This window comes from Salvelinus fontinalis, chromosome 1 (assembly GCF_029448725.1).
Source record: "Salvelinus fontinalis isolate EN_2023a chromosome 1, ASM2944872v1, whole genome shotgun sequence".
Taxonomy (NCBI): Eukaryota; Metazoa; Chordata; class Actinopteri; order Salmoniformes; family Salmonidae; genus Salvelinus; species Salvelinus fontinalis.
The window spans coordinates 90,946,696-90,964,509 of NC_074665.1; the positions used below are offsets into that span (position 1 = coordinate 90,946,696).

General features: G+C 39.2%; 1 protein-coding gene across 1 annotated transcript in view; it reads right to left on the reverse strand.

Moving 5' to 3' along the window:
- Positions 1 to 14,540, reverse strand: part of LOC129863648 (heparan sulfate glucosamine 3-O-sulfotransferase 3A1-like) — a 98,090-nt gene extending 83,550 nt beyond the window's left edge. The window contains exon 1 of the mRNA XM_055935776.1: positions 13,744 to 14,540. Within this exon, the coding sequence (XP_055791751.1) occupies positions 13,744 to 14,387 (644 nt within the window). The 5' untranslated portion in view covers positions 14,388 to 14,540. The remainder of the gene's footprint in view (positions 1 to 13,743) is intronic.
- Between the last annotated feature and the right edge of the window lie 3,274 nt (positions 14,541 to 17,814).

A 17,814-nucleotide genomic window follows, 5' to 3' on the forward strand; every position in this document is an offset into this window, starting at 1 on the left:
AAGAAAGGCCTCTTTAGTGTCCTAAGTTTTCATAAATGTGACCTTAATTGCCTACCGTCAGTAAACTGTTAGTGTCTTAACGACCGTTCCACAGGTGCATGTTCATTAATTGTTTATGGTTCATTGAACAAGCATGGGAAACAGTGTTTATACCCTTTAAAATGAAGATCTGTGAAGTTATTTGGATTTTTTCGAGCTATCTTGAAAAAGGGACATTTCATTTTTTGCTGAGTTCATGTATGGGATGGAGTGCAATATGGGATAGAGTAAACTATTCATGGGATATAGTATACTATGGCATGGAGTATAATTTGTGATGGAGTATAATATTGAATGGAGAATACTATGGGATGGATTAAACCATGGGATGGGGTATACGATAGGACAGAGTACACTAAGTTTGAGTTGGAGTATGCTATGTATGTGATGGAGTATACTATGGGATGGAGTATACTATGTATGTGATGGAGTATACTATGGGATGGAGTATACTATATATGGGACAGAGTATACAATGGGATGGCTTATTCTATGGGATGAAGTAAACTATTGGATGTAGAACACTATGTATGAGTTGGAGTATACTATGTATGTGATGGAGTATTCTATGGAATGGAGCATACTACATATGGGATGGAGTATACTAAGTAAGGGCTGGAGTATTTAATGTATTAAATATAGTATATTGCGGGATGGAGTATACAATGTATGGGATGAAGTGGACTATGGGATGGAGTACACTAAGTTTGAGGTGGAGTATACCATGTATGTGGTGGAGTAAACTATATATGTGATGGAGTATTCTATCGGATGAAGTATACTATGTATGTGATGGAGTATAAAATGGGATGGATTATTCTATGGGATGAAGTAAACTATTGGATGTAGCATACTGTGGGATGGAGTAAACTATGGGATGGAGAACACTATGTATGAGTTGGAGTATACAATGTATGTGATGAAGTATGCTATGGGATGGAGCATACTACATATGGGATGGAGTAAACTAAGTAAGGGCTGGAGTATACTATGTATTAAATAGAGCATATTTCGGGATGGAAAATACAATGTATGGGATGACGTGTACTATGGGATGGAGTATATTATATATGGAATGGAGAACACTATGGGATGGACTATAATATGTATGTGATGAAGCACACTATATATTGGATGGCGTATACTAAGTATTGGATGGAGAACACTATTTATAGGATGGAGTATACTACTTTAATATATCCCCATGGTATACTCTATCCCGTACATAGTATACTCCATCCCTAGGTATACTCCATCCCATACGTTGTATACTCCTTCCCATACATACTATACTCCATCACACACATAGTTTATTTCATCCCACAAATAGTATACTACATACTGTAAATAGTACACTACATCATATACATAATATACTCCAAAACCTTAATAGTATACTCTACCCCATGGTATACTCCATCCCATACATTGTATACTCCATCCCATACATAATACACTACATCCCATACTCAGCATACTATGGGATGGAGTATACAATGTGTTAATGGTCCCGTGTGGCTCAGTTGGTAGAGCATGGCGCTTGCAACGCCAGGGTTGTGGGTTCATTCCCCACGGGGGGACCAGGATGAATATGTATGAACTTTCCAATTTGTAAGTCGCTCTGGATAAGAGCGTCTGCTAAATGACGTAAATGTTAATGGAGCATACTATGTAACGGAGTATTCTATGTATGAGATGGAGTATAATATGGGATGGAGTATAACATGGGATGGAGTGTACTATGTATGGGATGTAGTATAATATGTATGGGATGGAGTTTGATATGTATGGGACGGAGTGTACAATGTGATATAGTATACTATGTGATGGAGTACACTACGGGGTGGAGTATACTATGGGATGGAGTACACTATGGGATGGAGTATACTATGGGATGGAGTATACTATTTGATAGAGTATACCATGTGATGGAGTATATTATGGGATATAGTGTACTATTATTGGGAAAGAGTATACTAAGTATGGGATGGAGTACACTATGTATGAGATGGTGTTTACCATGGGATATAGTATACTATGGGATAGAGTATAGTGTGGAATGGATTATACTATGGAATGGAGTATACTATGGGATATACTATACTATGGAATGGAGTATACTATGTGATAGAGTATACTATGGGATATAGTATACTATGGAATGGAGTATACTATCGGATGGAGGATGCCAAGTATGAGATGAAGTATACTATGTATTAGATGGACAATAATGTGGGATAGAGTATACTATGGAATTGAGAATACTATGAGACAGAGTATACTATGGGAAAGAGTATACCATATGATGGAGTATACTATGTATAGGATGGAGTATACTTAGTATGGGCTGGAGTATACTATTTAGAAGATAGCGTATACTATGGGATAGAGTATAATACGGGATATAGAATAATTTTTGATGGAATATAATATGGGATAGATTAAATATGGGATAGAGTATACAATGTGATAGAGTAAACTATGGGAAAGAGTAAACTATGTGATATAGTGCAGTTTGTGATAGAGTATACTGGCTGATGGAGTATACTACGGATAGCGTATAGTATGTGGTAGATTCTACTATTGGATATAGTGTACCTTGGGATGGAGAATACTTTTTTGATAGAGTGTACTATGTGAAGGAGTATATTATGGGAAAGAGTATACTATGTGATGGAGTATACTATGTGATGGAGTATAATATGGGATAGAGTATACTATGTGATGGAGTATATTATGGGATATAGTTTACTATGTATGGGATGGAGTATACTAAGTATTGGATGGAGTATACTATGGGATAGAGTATACTATTTTTATAGAGTATACCATGTGATGGAGTATTTTATGAGATATAGTATATTATTTATGGGATGGAGTACACTAAGAATGTGATGGAGTATACTATGCATGAGATTGAGTATACTATTGGATATAGTAGAATATGAGATAGAGTATACTATGTGATATAGTATACTATGGAATGGAGTATACTATGGGAAAGACAATACTATGGGATGGAGAATACAATTTATGGGATGGTGTATACTACATGTGGGATGGAGTATATTATTGGATATAGTATACTTTGTATGGGATTGAGTATACTAAGTATGAGAGAGTATACAATGGAATGGATTATACTATGGGATATAGTATACTATCGGATAGAGTATAATATGGGTTTGAGTATACTATGTATTGGATGGTGTATACTAAGTATGGGATGGAGTATGCTTTGTTTGAGATGGATTATACTATGGGATAGAGTATACCATGTGATGGAGTATATTATGGGATATAGTATACTATGTATGGGATTGAGTATACTAAGTATGAAATGGAGTATACTGTGTATGAGATGAAGTATACTATGGGATAGAGTAAACTATGGAATGGAGCATACTATGAGATGGAGTATACTATGGGATAGAGTATACAATGGGATACAGTATACTAAGTATGGGATTGAGCACAATGTATGAGATGGATTATACTATGGGATAGAGTATACTATTTGATAGAGTATACCACATGAGAGTATTTTATGGGATATAGTACTCTATGTATGGATGGAGTATAGTAAGTATGCCGTGGAGAAATAATATACAGTGGGGCAAAAAAGTATTTAGTCAGCCGCCAATTGTGCAAGTTCTCCCACTTGAAAAGATGAGAGAGGCCTGTAATTTTCATCATAGGTACACTTCAACTATGACAGACAAAATGAGGAAAAAAAATCCAGAAAATCACATTGTAGGATTTTTAATGAATTTATTTGCAAATTATGGTGGAAAATATGTATTTGGTCAATAACAAAACTTTATCTCAATACTTTGTTATATACCCTTTGTTGGCAATGACGGAGGTCGAAAGTTTTCTGTAAGTCTTCAAAAGGTTTTCACACACTGTTGCTGGTATTTTGGCCCATTCCTCCATGCAGATGTCCTCTAGAGCAGTGATGTTTTGGGGCTGTTGCTGGGCAACACGCACTTTCAACTCCCTCCAAAGATTTTCTATGGGGTTGTGATCTGGAGACTGGATAGGCCACTCCAGGACCTTGAAATGCTTCTTACGAAGCCACTCCTTCGTTGCCCGGGTGGTGTGTTTGGGATCATTGTCATGCTGAAAGACCCAGCCACGTTTCATCTTCAATGCCCTTGCTGATGGAAGAAGGTTTTCACTCAAAATCTCACGATACATGGCCCCATTCATTCTTTCCTTTACACGGATCAGTCGTCCTGGTCCCTTTGCAGAAAAACAGCCCCAAAGCATGATGTTTCCACCCCCATGCTTCACAGTAGGTATGGTGTTCTTTGGATGCAACTCAGCATTCTTTGTCCTCCAAACACGACGAGTTGAGTTTTTACCAAAAAGTTATATTTTGATTTCATCTGACCATATGACATTCTCCCAATCTTCTTCTGGGTCATCCAAATGCTCTCTAGCAAACTTCAGACGGGCCTGGACATGTATTGGCTTAAGCAGGGGGACACGTCTGGCACTGCAGGATTTGAGTCCCTGGCGGCGTAGTGTGTTACTGATGGTAGGCTTTGTTACTTGGTCCCAGCTCTCTGCAGGTCATTCACTAGGTCCCCACGTGTGGTTCTGGGCTTTTTGCTCACCGTTCTTGTGATCATTTTGACTCCACGGGGTGAGATCTTGCGTGGAGCCCCGGATCGAGGGAGATTATCAGTGGTCTTGTATGTCTTCCATTTCCTAATAATTGCTCCCACAGTTGATTTCTTCAAACCAAGCTGCTTACCTATTACAGATTCAGTCTTCCCAGCCTGGTGCAGGTCTACAATTTTGTTTCTGGTGTCCTTTGACAGCTCTTTGGTCTTGGCCATAGTGGAGTTTGGAGTGTGACTGTTTGAGGTTGTGGACAGGTGTCTTTTATACTGATAACAAGTACAAACAGGTGCCATTAATACAGGTAACGAGTAGAGGACAGAAGAGCCTCTTAAAGAAGATGTTACAGGTCTGTGAGAGCCAGAAATATTGCTTGTTTGTAGGTGACCAAATACTTATTTTCCACCATAATTTGCAAATAAATTCATTAAAAATCCTACAATGTGATTTTCTGGATTTTTTTTCTCATTTTGTCTGTCATAGTTGAAGTGTACCTATGATGAAAATTACAGGCCTCTCGTCTTTATAATTGGGGGAACTTGCACAATTGGTGGCAGACTAAATACTTTTTTGCCCCACTGTATATGAAATAGAGAATTATATGGGATAGAGTATACTATGGCATGGAGTATACTATGGGATATAGAATACTAAGGAATGGATGGAGTTTACTAAGATTGGGATGGAGTATACAAAGTATGGGAAGTTGTATACACTGGAATATAGTTTAATACGGGATAGAGTATACAACAGGATAAAGTATACTTTTTGATGGCGTAAACTATGGGATAGAGTATACCATGTGATGGAGTATATTATGGGATATAGTATACTATGTATGGGATGGAGTATACTATGGAATGGAGTATACTATATATGAGATGGAGTATATCATGTGATGGAGTAAACTATAGGATGGGTATAATGTTTAAGGGATGGAGTATACTATGGGATGGAGTATACTATATATGAAATGGAGTATACTATATATGAAATGTATTATACTATGTGATGGAGTATACTATATGCTGGAGTATAGTATGCATGGGATGGAGTATACTGTGGGATGTTTACAATGTATGGGATGGAGAATACTATGGGATGGAGTATATTCTGGGATGGAGTATACCGTGTATGGGATGGAGTATACTGTGTATGGGGTGGAGTATACCATGGGACGGAGTATACTGTGTATGGGATGGAGTATACTATGGGATGGAGTATACTATGTATGGGATGGAGTATACTATGGGGTGGAGTATACTATGTATTTTCTGTTAAATATGATGCAAATAATGACAATATATCTTGGGAACTCCTACACAAACAATGACAACGTTACTTGTGGACTTGGGGGCTTCAATACGTCTGTCTATGTTTCCACTGGGGAAGCAGGATGAATACAGACAGCTAGTTGTTGATGATGCCACACACACACACACACACACACACACACACACACACACACACACACACACACACACACACACACACACACACACACACACACACACACACACACACACACACACACACACACACACACACACACTGTTTCTCTCTTTCTGTGTGACACGGGTCTAGCCTCTCGAGGTCACTCCAAGTCACTGAAGTCATTGGCTACAAATGACTTAGAGCACACTAGTTATAGAACACATAGTTCAGCTTGGAAATGTTTCCCTCCTCCTAGATGTGACTAGCCACTGTTATCTCCAACCCTGTATCTCTCCCCTGTAGCCTACCCCAGGTGTTCCTCTACCACAGCCCCTCATAAGTCCCTCATCCCATCAACCCAATACCTGCTGCTGCTGTGACTGAACACACACACACACACACACACACACACACACACACACACACACACACACACACACACACACACACACACACACACACACACACACACACAGTAATGAAAATAATCACATAAATCCAGCAAATTGGCCACAGTGATTATCTATAGAAAACCATGGCCTTGTTCCCACTACCACCGAGACCATCTTTCTATAACAAAAACAGTTACAGAAAGATGGTCTAGAATTGTGAAACAATACACAAACGATGTAGGATTATTAAGAGTGTATTGACGAGTAGTGTGAATTACAGTTTTTTACAATCATTTTGGCACTCATTTCAGAACCTTGATGTCATTTTCCAAACTCTAGACAAAAAATTCACAAGCAATGATCAAAATGCTAATTTTTCTAAACTCTAACACTTTTACCAATTGCTTGGATACATTACACATAAAGCTAAAATCATTTATTCATTGAACTAAAATCACCAGTTCAAAATGACACAACTTAACATCAAAGTATTACCATTTCAAAATACAATTCAGACATTACATCTGAGATGACTGTCTATTCATTTCATTACAAGGATCTAACTATCAATTAATACAACTGCTCAAAATGATAAGTACCTGTTGAATTACTCTTAATGCATAGTTTTATGGAAACTGACAAACAATATTCCATGTTTAGATCATGAAAGTTTCAGGATAACGAGATCCATTGACACCAATTACCGTGGGACATGAACCAATTGGACTACATTATCTATGGATGTAATATTTCATCATCATTCTTTATCAGACACTGTTTCTATGGTCCCATGTACCACTTTCCAGACCATGTTTCCAGATTTGACATTACTGTATGTAACGGATGTGAAATGGCTAGCTAGTTAGCGGGTACGCGCTAGTAGCATTTCAATCAGTTACGTCACTTGCTCTGAGACTTAAGTAGTGTTGCCCCTTGCTCTGCAAGAGCCGCGGCCTTTGTGGAGCGATGGGTAACGATGCTTCGTGGGCAACCGTTGTTGATGTGTGCAGAAGGTCCCTGGTTCGCGCCCGTGTCGGGGCGAGGGGACGACGTAAAGTTACAACTGTTACATGTACACTCACCGGCCACATTATTAGGTACTCCTATCTAGTACTGGGTAGGACCCCCTTTTTCCTCCACAACAGCCTGAATTATTCACGGTGTTGTACGTTAAGAGATGCCCTTCTGCACACCACTGTTTTACACAGCTGTTATTTGAGCATTTGTGGCCTTTCTGTTATCTTGAATGAGTCCAGACATTCTCCTCTGACCTCTCTCATTAACAAGGTGTTTTTGCCGACAGAACTGCCGCTCACTGAATGTGTTTTGTTTATCGCACCATTCTCTGTAAACTCTAGAGACTGTAGTGTGTTAAAATCCCAGGAAGGCAGCTGTTTCTGAGATGCTGGAATCCCCATGTGTGGCATCAACCATCATACCATGGTCAAAGTTGCTTAGATTACGCATCTTGCCCGTTCTGATGTTTGGTCAAACAACAACTAAAGCTCTCTACTCTATATACCCTATATATTGAGTTGCAGGCAGCCACATGATTCGCTGTTCCAATGTAACCTTCCTTGATGGACTAAATCAGGTCTGTAGAGCTGATGGCATGACCTATGTCATTGTGTGGGATAATGTCAGGTTCCAGCATGCTCAAATGGTGCAAGCATAGTTTCAGGCCCATCCACAACTTACCACCCTGTACTTACCCCCATACTCTCCTTTCCTAAAACCCGATTGAGGAATTTTTCTCCCCATGGAAGTGGAAGGTATATGATAGGCGCCCACACAAACAAGCCACCGTTCTCCAGGCCATGGATGACGCATGCAATGACATCACGGCAAACCAGTGTCAGGCCTGGATTCACCATGCCCAAAGATTCTTCCCAAGAGGTTTGGCTAATGAAAACATCCATTGTGATGTGGATGAGAACCTGTGGCCAAATCCACAAGACAGGGTTGAGGGAAATATAGAAGTACAGTAATCAATCCTTTGTTTTGCTTATTACAGTAAGCCAGGTGAGGAACACTGCAGTTGATGTTTTACTGTATTTTTTTTATTTTTGTGAGGATATTATTTTGGCTTTGATTCAAAGAAACCTAAGTGATGTTATTGTATTTCATCAATACATTTCATATTTTGTTCGAAGATTCCACTGTGTCTGTAGTATTCTCTTTACTAGTCCTTTTACAGTGATGTATTTACGTGTAGTGCCATAATGAAACATATATCACATATTTTGACCTACATTATTTAAAGATTGAACGAACAACTAGACAGTGAAACTATCGGTATCTTGTGTGTGGGTGATCTAAATTAATGTTCCTATGGTATTTCATGATAAGTGAGTTATTTGAACCTATGATTCTGCAAGTGCAACGTTTCTTTAAAGATATGAATGCACAATGCAATGTTTTGAACATTGGACAGCCTGTGTTACAAGTGATGACCGTTTTGAGTTTTGTGTCTAAAGTTTTGAAACATGATCACAAGGTTCTGAAATTAGTGCCAAAGGGATTGTAAAAAACTGTAATAGTGTCTTGACAAGTAGAATGAAATAACAGTGTCTTGACAAGTAGGATGAAATAACAGTGTCTTGACAAGTAGGATGAAATAACAGTGTCTTGACAAGTATAATTAAATAACAGTGTCTTGACAAGTAGGATGAAATAACAGTGTCTTGACAAGTATAATGAAATAACAGTGTCTTGACAAGTAGGATGAAATAACAGTGTCTTGACAAGTAGGATGAAATAACAGTGTCTTGACAAGTAGCATGAAATAACAGTGTCTTGACAAGTAGGATGAAATAACAGTGTCTTGACAAGTATAATTAAATAACAGTGTCTTGACAAGTAGCACAACTGAATAGTGTCTTGACAAGTAGAATGAATTAACAGTGTCAATACAAGTAGGTTGAATTAAAAGTATTAGCAAGTAAACTGAATTAACAGTACCTTGCCAAGTAGACCAATTTAACAGTGTCTTGACAAGTATAATGAATTAGCAGTGTCTTGACAAGTAGAATGAATTAACAGTGTATTGGCAAGTAGACTGAATTAACAGTGCCTTGAAAAGTAGAATGAAATAACAGTGTCTTGACAAGTAGCATAAATTAATAGTGTCTTGACAAGTAGCATGAATTAACAGTGTCAGTACAAGTAGATTGAATTACAAGTATTGGCAAGTAGACTGAATTAACAGTGCCTTGAAAAGTAGAATGAAATAACAGTGTCTTGACAAGTAGCATAAATTAATAGTGTCTTGACAAGTAGCATGAATTAACAGTGTCAGTACAAGTAGATTGAATTACAAGTATTGGCAAGTAAACTGAATTAACAGTGCCTTGACAAGTATAATTATTTAACAGTGTCTTGACAAGTATAATGAATTAGCAGTGTCTTGACAAGTAGAATGAAATAATAGTGTCTTGACAAGTAGTATGAAATAACAGTGTATTGGCAAGTAGACTGAATTAACAGTGCCTTGACAAGTAGAATGAAATAAGTGTCTTACATTTTACATTTTAGTCATTTAGCAGACGCTCTTATCCAGAGCGACTTACAGTAGAGTGCATACATTTTATTACATTTTACATACTGAGACAAGGATATCCCTACCGGCCAAACCCTCCCTAACCCGGACGACGCTATGCCAATTGTGCGTCGCCCCACGGACCTCCCGGTTGCGGCCGGCTGCGACCGAGCCTGGGCGCGAACCCAGAGACTCTGGTGGTGCAGCTAGCACTGCGATGCAGTGCCCTAGACCACTGCGCCACCCGGGAGGCCAACTTGACAAGTAGCATAAATTAATAGTGTATTGGCAAGTAGACTGAATTAACAGTGCCTTGACAAGTAGCTTGAACTAACAGTGTATTGACAAGTAGAACTATTTAACAGTGTCTTGATAAGTAACATGAATTAACAGTGCCTTGACAAGTGTAATTAATTGACTCTGTCTTGACAAGTAGTATGAATTAACAGTGTCTTGACAAGTAGATTGAATTAACAGTGTCTTGACAAGTAGATTGAACTAACAGTGTATTGACAAGTAGAACTATTTAACAGTGTCTTGATAAGTAACATGAATTAACAGTGCCTTGACAAGTGTAATTAATTGACTCTGTCTTGACAAGTAGTATGAATTAACAGCGTCTTGACAAGTAGATTGAATTAACAGTGTCTTGACAAGTATAATTAATTCACTGTGTCTTGATAAGTCTTATGAATTAACAATGTCTTGATAAGTAACATGAATTAACAGTGTCTTGACAAGTGTAATTAATTGTCTCTGTCTTGACAAGTAGTATGAATTAACAGTGTCTGACAAGTAGATTGAATTAACAGTGTCTTGACAAGTAGATTGAATTAACAGTGTATTGACGAGTAACATGATTGACATTGTCTTGACAAGTATAATTAATTTACTGTGTCTTGACAAGTGGAATGAATTAACAGTTTCTTGACAAGTAGGATGAATTAAAAGTGTCTTGACAAGTAGGATGAATTAACAGGTTCTTGACAAGTAGGATGAATTAACAGTTTCTTGACAAGTAGGATGAATTAACAGTTTCTTGACAAGTAGGATGAATTAACAGTTTCTTGACAAGTAGGATGAATTAACAGTTTCTTGACAAGTAGGATGAATTAACAGTTTCTTGACAAGTAGGTTGAATTAATAGCGCTGGACCGTTTGTTTCCTTATTTCTTATTCATTTGCACACATTCATCAAATGGTTGTCTGTTTATTAACAATGGCTTGACAAGTTTCAGGAATTAACAATGTCTGAACAAGTAGAATGAATTAACAAGTAGCATAAACTAACATTGTCTTGACAAGTAGAATGAACTAACAGTGTCTTGACAAGTAGCATGGATTAACAGTGTCTTGACAAGTAGAATGAACTAACAGTGTCTTGACAAGTAGAATGAACTAACAGTGTCTTGACAAGTAGGATGAATTAAAAGTGTCTTGACAAGTAGGTTGAATTAAAAGTGTCTTGACAAGTAGGATGAATTTATAGCGCTGGACCATTTGTTTCCTTATTTCTTATTCATTTGCACACATTCATCAAATGGTTGTCTGTTATATAATCTGTGGATTTTTTTTTGTTGCCATTGCATTCAGCAGTTCAAAAGACAAAAAAAGAGAAGGAAAACATTTCCATAGCTTTTTGGTACTTCCTATCAAAAGCGTCCACACACAAAGACCATGAATAAAGGGTCTCTCTCGCAGACTCCTTGAAACAGAGTTGACAGGAGTGTTCCTCCACACAGCAGATCCACTCCCTCAGGTTGACTAGACAGTCACGTTGTTGGAGCTCTTCTTTATTTCTTCTGCTCCGGCCATTTCAATATAAGGGCCCGTTCCCCATTTTAATGGAAGGCATTAAGCGTAACCAGCCCTGACGTTGAGTTTTTTCAGTTTCTCCTTGGAGCCCATGGACCCAATTCCATGCAATAGCATCTTGGCACCTCCTCGTAAAAGATGGAAACTCCATGTATATACACTCCCACAATGAATGAATAGGTAAACAGAAGGGTGTGAAAGAGTGACGGCCAAAAGATAGAGTATTCACTCTCAGAGAGGCACAAAGAGGGATGTATCTGTGTGTGGGGAGAGGGTAGGAGTGCTAATGTATGAGAGGGGGTCGAAGGCTGGAAGGGGAGTTTGAGGGAAGGGCCCGGGTGAGAGCAGAAGTTTCTCCAGGCTTTTAAAGTGAGCTGCTTGGTGTTAACTCAATCAAAAGGTGATTTTTAACTCTGGAGACACTCAGGTAACTCTTCATTATAACCCTAATCCTTCTCACAACCCTACTCCTTCTTACTAACAGAGCTGCAGTGTCGGCAATGCCCCGTTACACACACACACACAGTGAGAGGGGAGAGACATTATCCCCTGGAGAGAGAACACACACACACACACACACACACACACACGAACATGAAGCTACTGATAAAAATCGATCACAAATCCATTTAACACATAGAGAGAGAAGTGAGATAAAATACGGTAAATCTTAAAGAAGAGAGGGGATTGGGGGGAGCGAGTGTCTGTGTGTAATTATGTGTATCTAGAGTTTGTTCAGAATATTTATTTCAGGTCAGACATTGACCCGACTCCATCAGCACTTTAATAAAGTGCTACTCACTTTGGAAGCGGTACTTTGCTTGTTACTTAAATCTGGGCCTTTTCCATATAATCCTTGAAATTGAAAATGTTTACTTTTAGCTCCCAATTCAACTGTTGGTGATGTTGAATAGGCCTATGAAAAACAGATGTTCTATTGTATTTTTTTTATATATATTTTTTATATTATATTCTTTACAAGACAGCAATTAGGTAAAACATTTTACATTGGATGTATTTACTTTATTTCATATGGAAAGTGTCCTAATTTATGTTAATAGTCATATATTTCTTTAGGATTTTTTTTTCTGATACATTTTATAAGGTGATATTATAGCAGAGCTCTGGCATTAAGCAGACAGTAGATTCGTTTAACGAAATTCACCAAGATAAGTTTTGATAAATTAATAAAATATTTACTTATTGCTTAGATTGGCTACTTAGGCATGTAAACTACTGTTACAAATGAACATGTAAACAATATATAAGTGGCTAGGACAACCATCTCGTTAGTCTATAGGTCATAATTATGCAGTGTCCATTTTAGGATACAGAAAATATCGAATGAATCCGTAGTGAATTATAAGATATATTTTGGTGTGATTAGAGCTTTCCCACAACGTTGACAATGGTTGTACAGCTGAATAAAGTAGAACTATAGAGCACCAGGTTGTCCATGATTTATAAGTAAATATCTTTATTTACACATATATATATATATATATATATATATATATATATATATATATATATATATAGTAATCAAAAGATGACTATAAACTTGAATAAAAGGCAATTCAAATAGAAAATGCAACAAAGTAATAGCAAAGAAGCGTGCTATAAAACCTAGCCCATTTGAATTATTCCAATGGTGAATAAGTGTTGCCAGTGAGAGGCACTGGTGTTGCGCTTAAAAGCACAACTTTGTAAACTTTTCAGCAAACACTATTTAACTCAGCAGTTAGTTTGGGAAAAGTATACATAAGGCATAGGCTGCACATAATCTTTTTAATATTACTACTAATACTAATAATACTACTACTACTCATAATAATAATAATAATAAAAAGTATTATTATTCCACCTATATTTAATGTTGTTGTTTTTTACATTTACCTGTACCACTCCAGTCCTTTCTCGTAGTTACGGTCGAAGAAGTGCGGCTCGGCTCCCACCGCTCTGATGTCTGGGTGTACGCGGAGGAACTCGAGTATCGCGCGCGTCCCTCCTTTCTTCACCCCGATGATCAGCGCCTGGGGCAGCTCCTTTCTCCCTTCCCCAAGCGGACTGAGTTTACCAGTACTTCCCGTCTTCACTTTAAACCGATGTGACAATCTCTTCGAAGAAACGATGTCACCCAAAGAAAGCTGTATATCACGCGACAATTCCCGGTTCTCGCTATCGCTGTCCACCTGAGGTCCCGGTTCGTACAAAACCTGTCCCTTATCAGTATCGTCAAACCGGGAGTCCTCAGAGATCCGTTTAGTGTCGTCAGCGCTCTCGTAGCTCAAGCGCGCCTTGGACTCCGTGGTCCATTTCTTTAACAGCCTTGTCCTCCTCAGCGACTTCAAGTCTTGTAGTTCCGATGCGAAAAAGCCCACGACTTGGCTGGAGGCTTTCACCGGAGTGGGCATGCTGCTACAGTGATCCGTGAGGCAGTGGAGGAGGTACATGGAGGTGAGGAGAGAACACAGCATGACCACGAATTTCTTGAAAATGCTTCCGGACAGGGGGTCCGAATAGACTGTTCTAAAAGCCATAACGGTCCTTGGGTAGCCGGTTCAGGAGCCACAGCCATGCTAACCAGACATTCTTGGGTCTTGCCATTAAGAAATAGAGAGGACAGCTCTTAGGCTACCGGAGCTCGCTCCTTATCCAGCAGTGGATTAGACCTCGCACACGCATCACACCAAAATAACACTCACATGTGTCCCAGAGCTCGAGCTGTTATTCTCCTTATAATAAATAATAGTGTAAATCTATGTCAACATAAAACAAAAACTGTCGAATAGGCAGGTCAAATGCTGTTTATATAGGCTGGCAATCCCGCATAAAACGAATCCTTTATTAACAAAACAGCATTATAAGTAGCCTAGCCACGACTAAAAGGTGACATGCAGGCTATGTTTGTTTATTGTTTAAATGAAATGTCCATGCGTAATGCCAGGTCAAAAAGACGAGGCAATGGCAACTTCAGCACCTCTGTCTACTCCACATTGTGGTTGTTGTATCAAACTTCTGCAAAACATCAGAGAGGAAGAATGTCATGTCTTCAGCCAATTAGTCTGCGTAAACTTTTAGCAAAGGTAGCCTATGTGATGTCAGGAACCAATAAAATCGCAGTAGGGAGGGTACAATTTCCCTTATCTCATGGGCTTTCACACACGTATTGGGCACCCACGCATATTGCTATGCTCATGGGGACCAAATAATTGATTCCCATCCAAAATCATGTTTTCCCTAACCTTAACACTTAACCTAACCCTGACCTTAACCCTAAGCCTAACATTAACCCCACATCTCTAACCCTAAAATGATACCTAACCCTAACTCCTAACCCTATACCTAACCTTAACCCTAATTGTAACCCTAAACCTAACCCCTAAGCCTAAAATAGCATTTTACCTTGTGGGGACCGACAAAATTACCCCACTTATCCGAATGTTACATGTTGAACTATCCTTGTGAGGATTTTTAGTACCCACAAGGATAGTTCAACAAAAACACACACAGACACACACACGCACACACAGTTTTATTAAGTCATTGTTAACATTTTCCTTATAGTATAATTAAATGACTGTGGTTTACCCTTGTTCTGGAGCTAAAATGTGTTTTTTTTTCACTGAGTCAACCTGAGAAAAATTTGGGACTGTCTCTCCATCACTCTCCTTAGATTTTCCATTTCCCAACAGTCACACGTAAACTCATCCCTCTCTCTGTGTCAGGCCACCTAGGAAGATGGCCTCCATTGCAAACTTTCTGTCTCTCTGTTTTATAATACAGAGCGGAACAGCAGAAAGTAAAATAATGATAACAGGCACATTATTACTTTACAAGTGAACAAGAACCAAATGTTTCCCATCTGCTGTCAGCCATTTGTGTATTAGCATGAGAATGCCTGGGCAGTGCTTCAAGGCTGCACAGCTCACTGGTCGAGAAAGAGGCCAGATACCACAGAGACCATTACACAGGGCTGTATTACTAATGCCAGATGCAACCACAATACAGGGGGTGCCCCCTGCCTTTTTTACCTTCCTAAAAAAGGAGAGGCAATAGGAGGGTCCTTCCCGGCCCCCATGCCGCCCCGCGGATGCCCGTGGGTCAAATCACATCGTTACCATCAGGATGGAGGAATGCAATGAGAGAGAGAAAGATAATCAATTCAAATGTTATTTGTCACATGCGCCGAATACAACAGTTGTAGACCTTTTCGTGAAATGCTTACTTACGACACCTTAACCAACAATGCAGAGTTATAAAAAGGTAAGTAAGAAATATTTGCTATAGAAACTAAAGGAAAATAACAATAACGAAGATACAGTGCAATTGGAAAGTATTCAGACTCCTTGACTTTTTCACATTTTTGTTACTTTACAGCCTTATTTTAAAATGTAATGAATAGTTTTTTCCCCTGATCAATCTACACAAAAAGGAAATATCACATTTACATAAGTATTCAGACCCTTTACTCGGAACTTTGTTGAAGCACCTTTTGAAGCCATTACAACCTCAAGTCTTCTTGGGTATGACGCTACAAGTTTGACACACTTGTATTTGGGGAGTTTCTCCCAATCTTCTCTGCAGATTCTCTCAAGCTCTGTCAGGCTGGATGGGGAGCGTTGCTAAACAGCTATTTTCAGGTCTCTCCAGAGATGTTCGATTGGGTTCAAGTCCGTGCTCTGGCTGGGCTACTCAAAGACATTCAGAGACTTGTCCCGAAGCCACTCCTGCATTGTCTTGGCTGTGTGCTTAGGGTTGTTGTCCTGTTGGAAGGTGAACCTTCACCCCAGTCTGAGGTCCTGAGCGCTCTGGAACAGGTTTTCATCAAGGATCTCTCTGTACTTTGCTCCGTTCATCTTTTCCCTCGATCCTGACTAGTCTCCCAGTCCCTGCTGCTGAAAAACATCCCCACAACATGATACTGCCACCACCATGCTTCACCGTAGTGATGGAGCCAGGTTTCCTCCAGACGTGACGCTTGCCATTCAGGACAAATAGTTCAATCTTGGTTTCATTAGACAAGATAATCTTGCTTCTCATGGTCTGAGAGTCTTTAGGTGACTTTTGGCAAACTCCAAGAGGGCTGTCATGTGCCTTCTACTGAGGAGTGCCTTCCGTCTGACCAATCTGGTTGTGAGAAGAGTGTGAAGGAATGTGAATGTATGTGTGTATGTGTTTTGTGTGTTTGTTCATGTTTGTGTGTGTGTTGGAGTGTCATCCGGTTTGGAGCGAGCGGTCGCATTTGCATTCGCTCTGCAGGTAGTATAAATTTTCATTTCATTTTCATTACATTTCATTATAGTACAACGGTTTAATTTGTCTAACCTTAGCAATTTCTTCTTAGCTAGCTACTTAGCCGTCTGTGTATAAAAGATAATTGCGTAATTATCGTATTCCGTCGTCTATCGTAGTCCACACTGCTATCTGCCCAGTAGCTAGCAAACGTCCACCGTCTACCGAATAGTAGTATAAACTTTTCATTATAGTACAACGGTCTGATTTTCATTTTCACTACAGTACAACGGTTTGATTTGTTTGATCTTAGCTAGCTACATAGCCGTCTTTGCATCAAACATAATTGTGTAGTTATTGAGGTTCGCCAGCCAGCTATTTTCGCCCTAACATAACGCAACGTAGCCAAACACTGCTAGCTAGCCAGCTTGCCACCGAATAGCAGCATTGTAGAAACGAGTGCATTACAACGGAACGACTTGATCAGTGTAGTGTTGGCTGACTACACAGTTGTCTTTGCTATCTTTGATTTGTATTTGTTCGATCTTAGCTAGCTACTTAGCTGGCTACATAGCCGTCTTTGTATCGGTGATAATTGTGTAGTTATCAAGGTTCGCTGAGGTTCGCTAGCCAGGTATTCTCGCCCTAACGTAACGTAGTCAACCCTGCTAGCTAGCCAGCTAGCCACCGATTAGCAGCACTGTAGAAACGATTACATTACAACGGAACGAC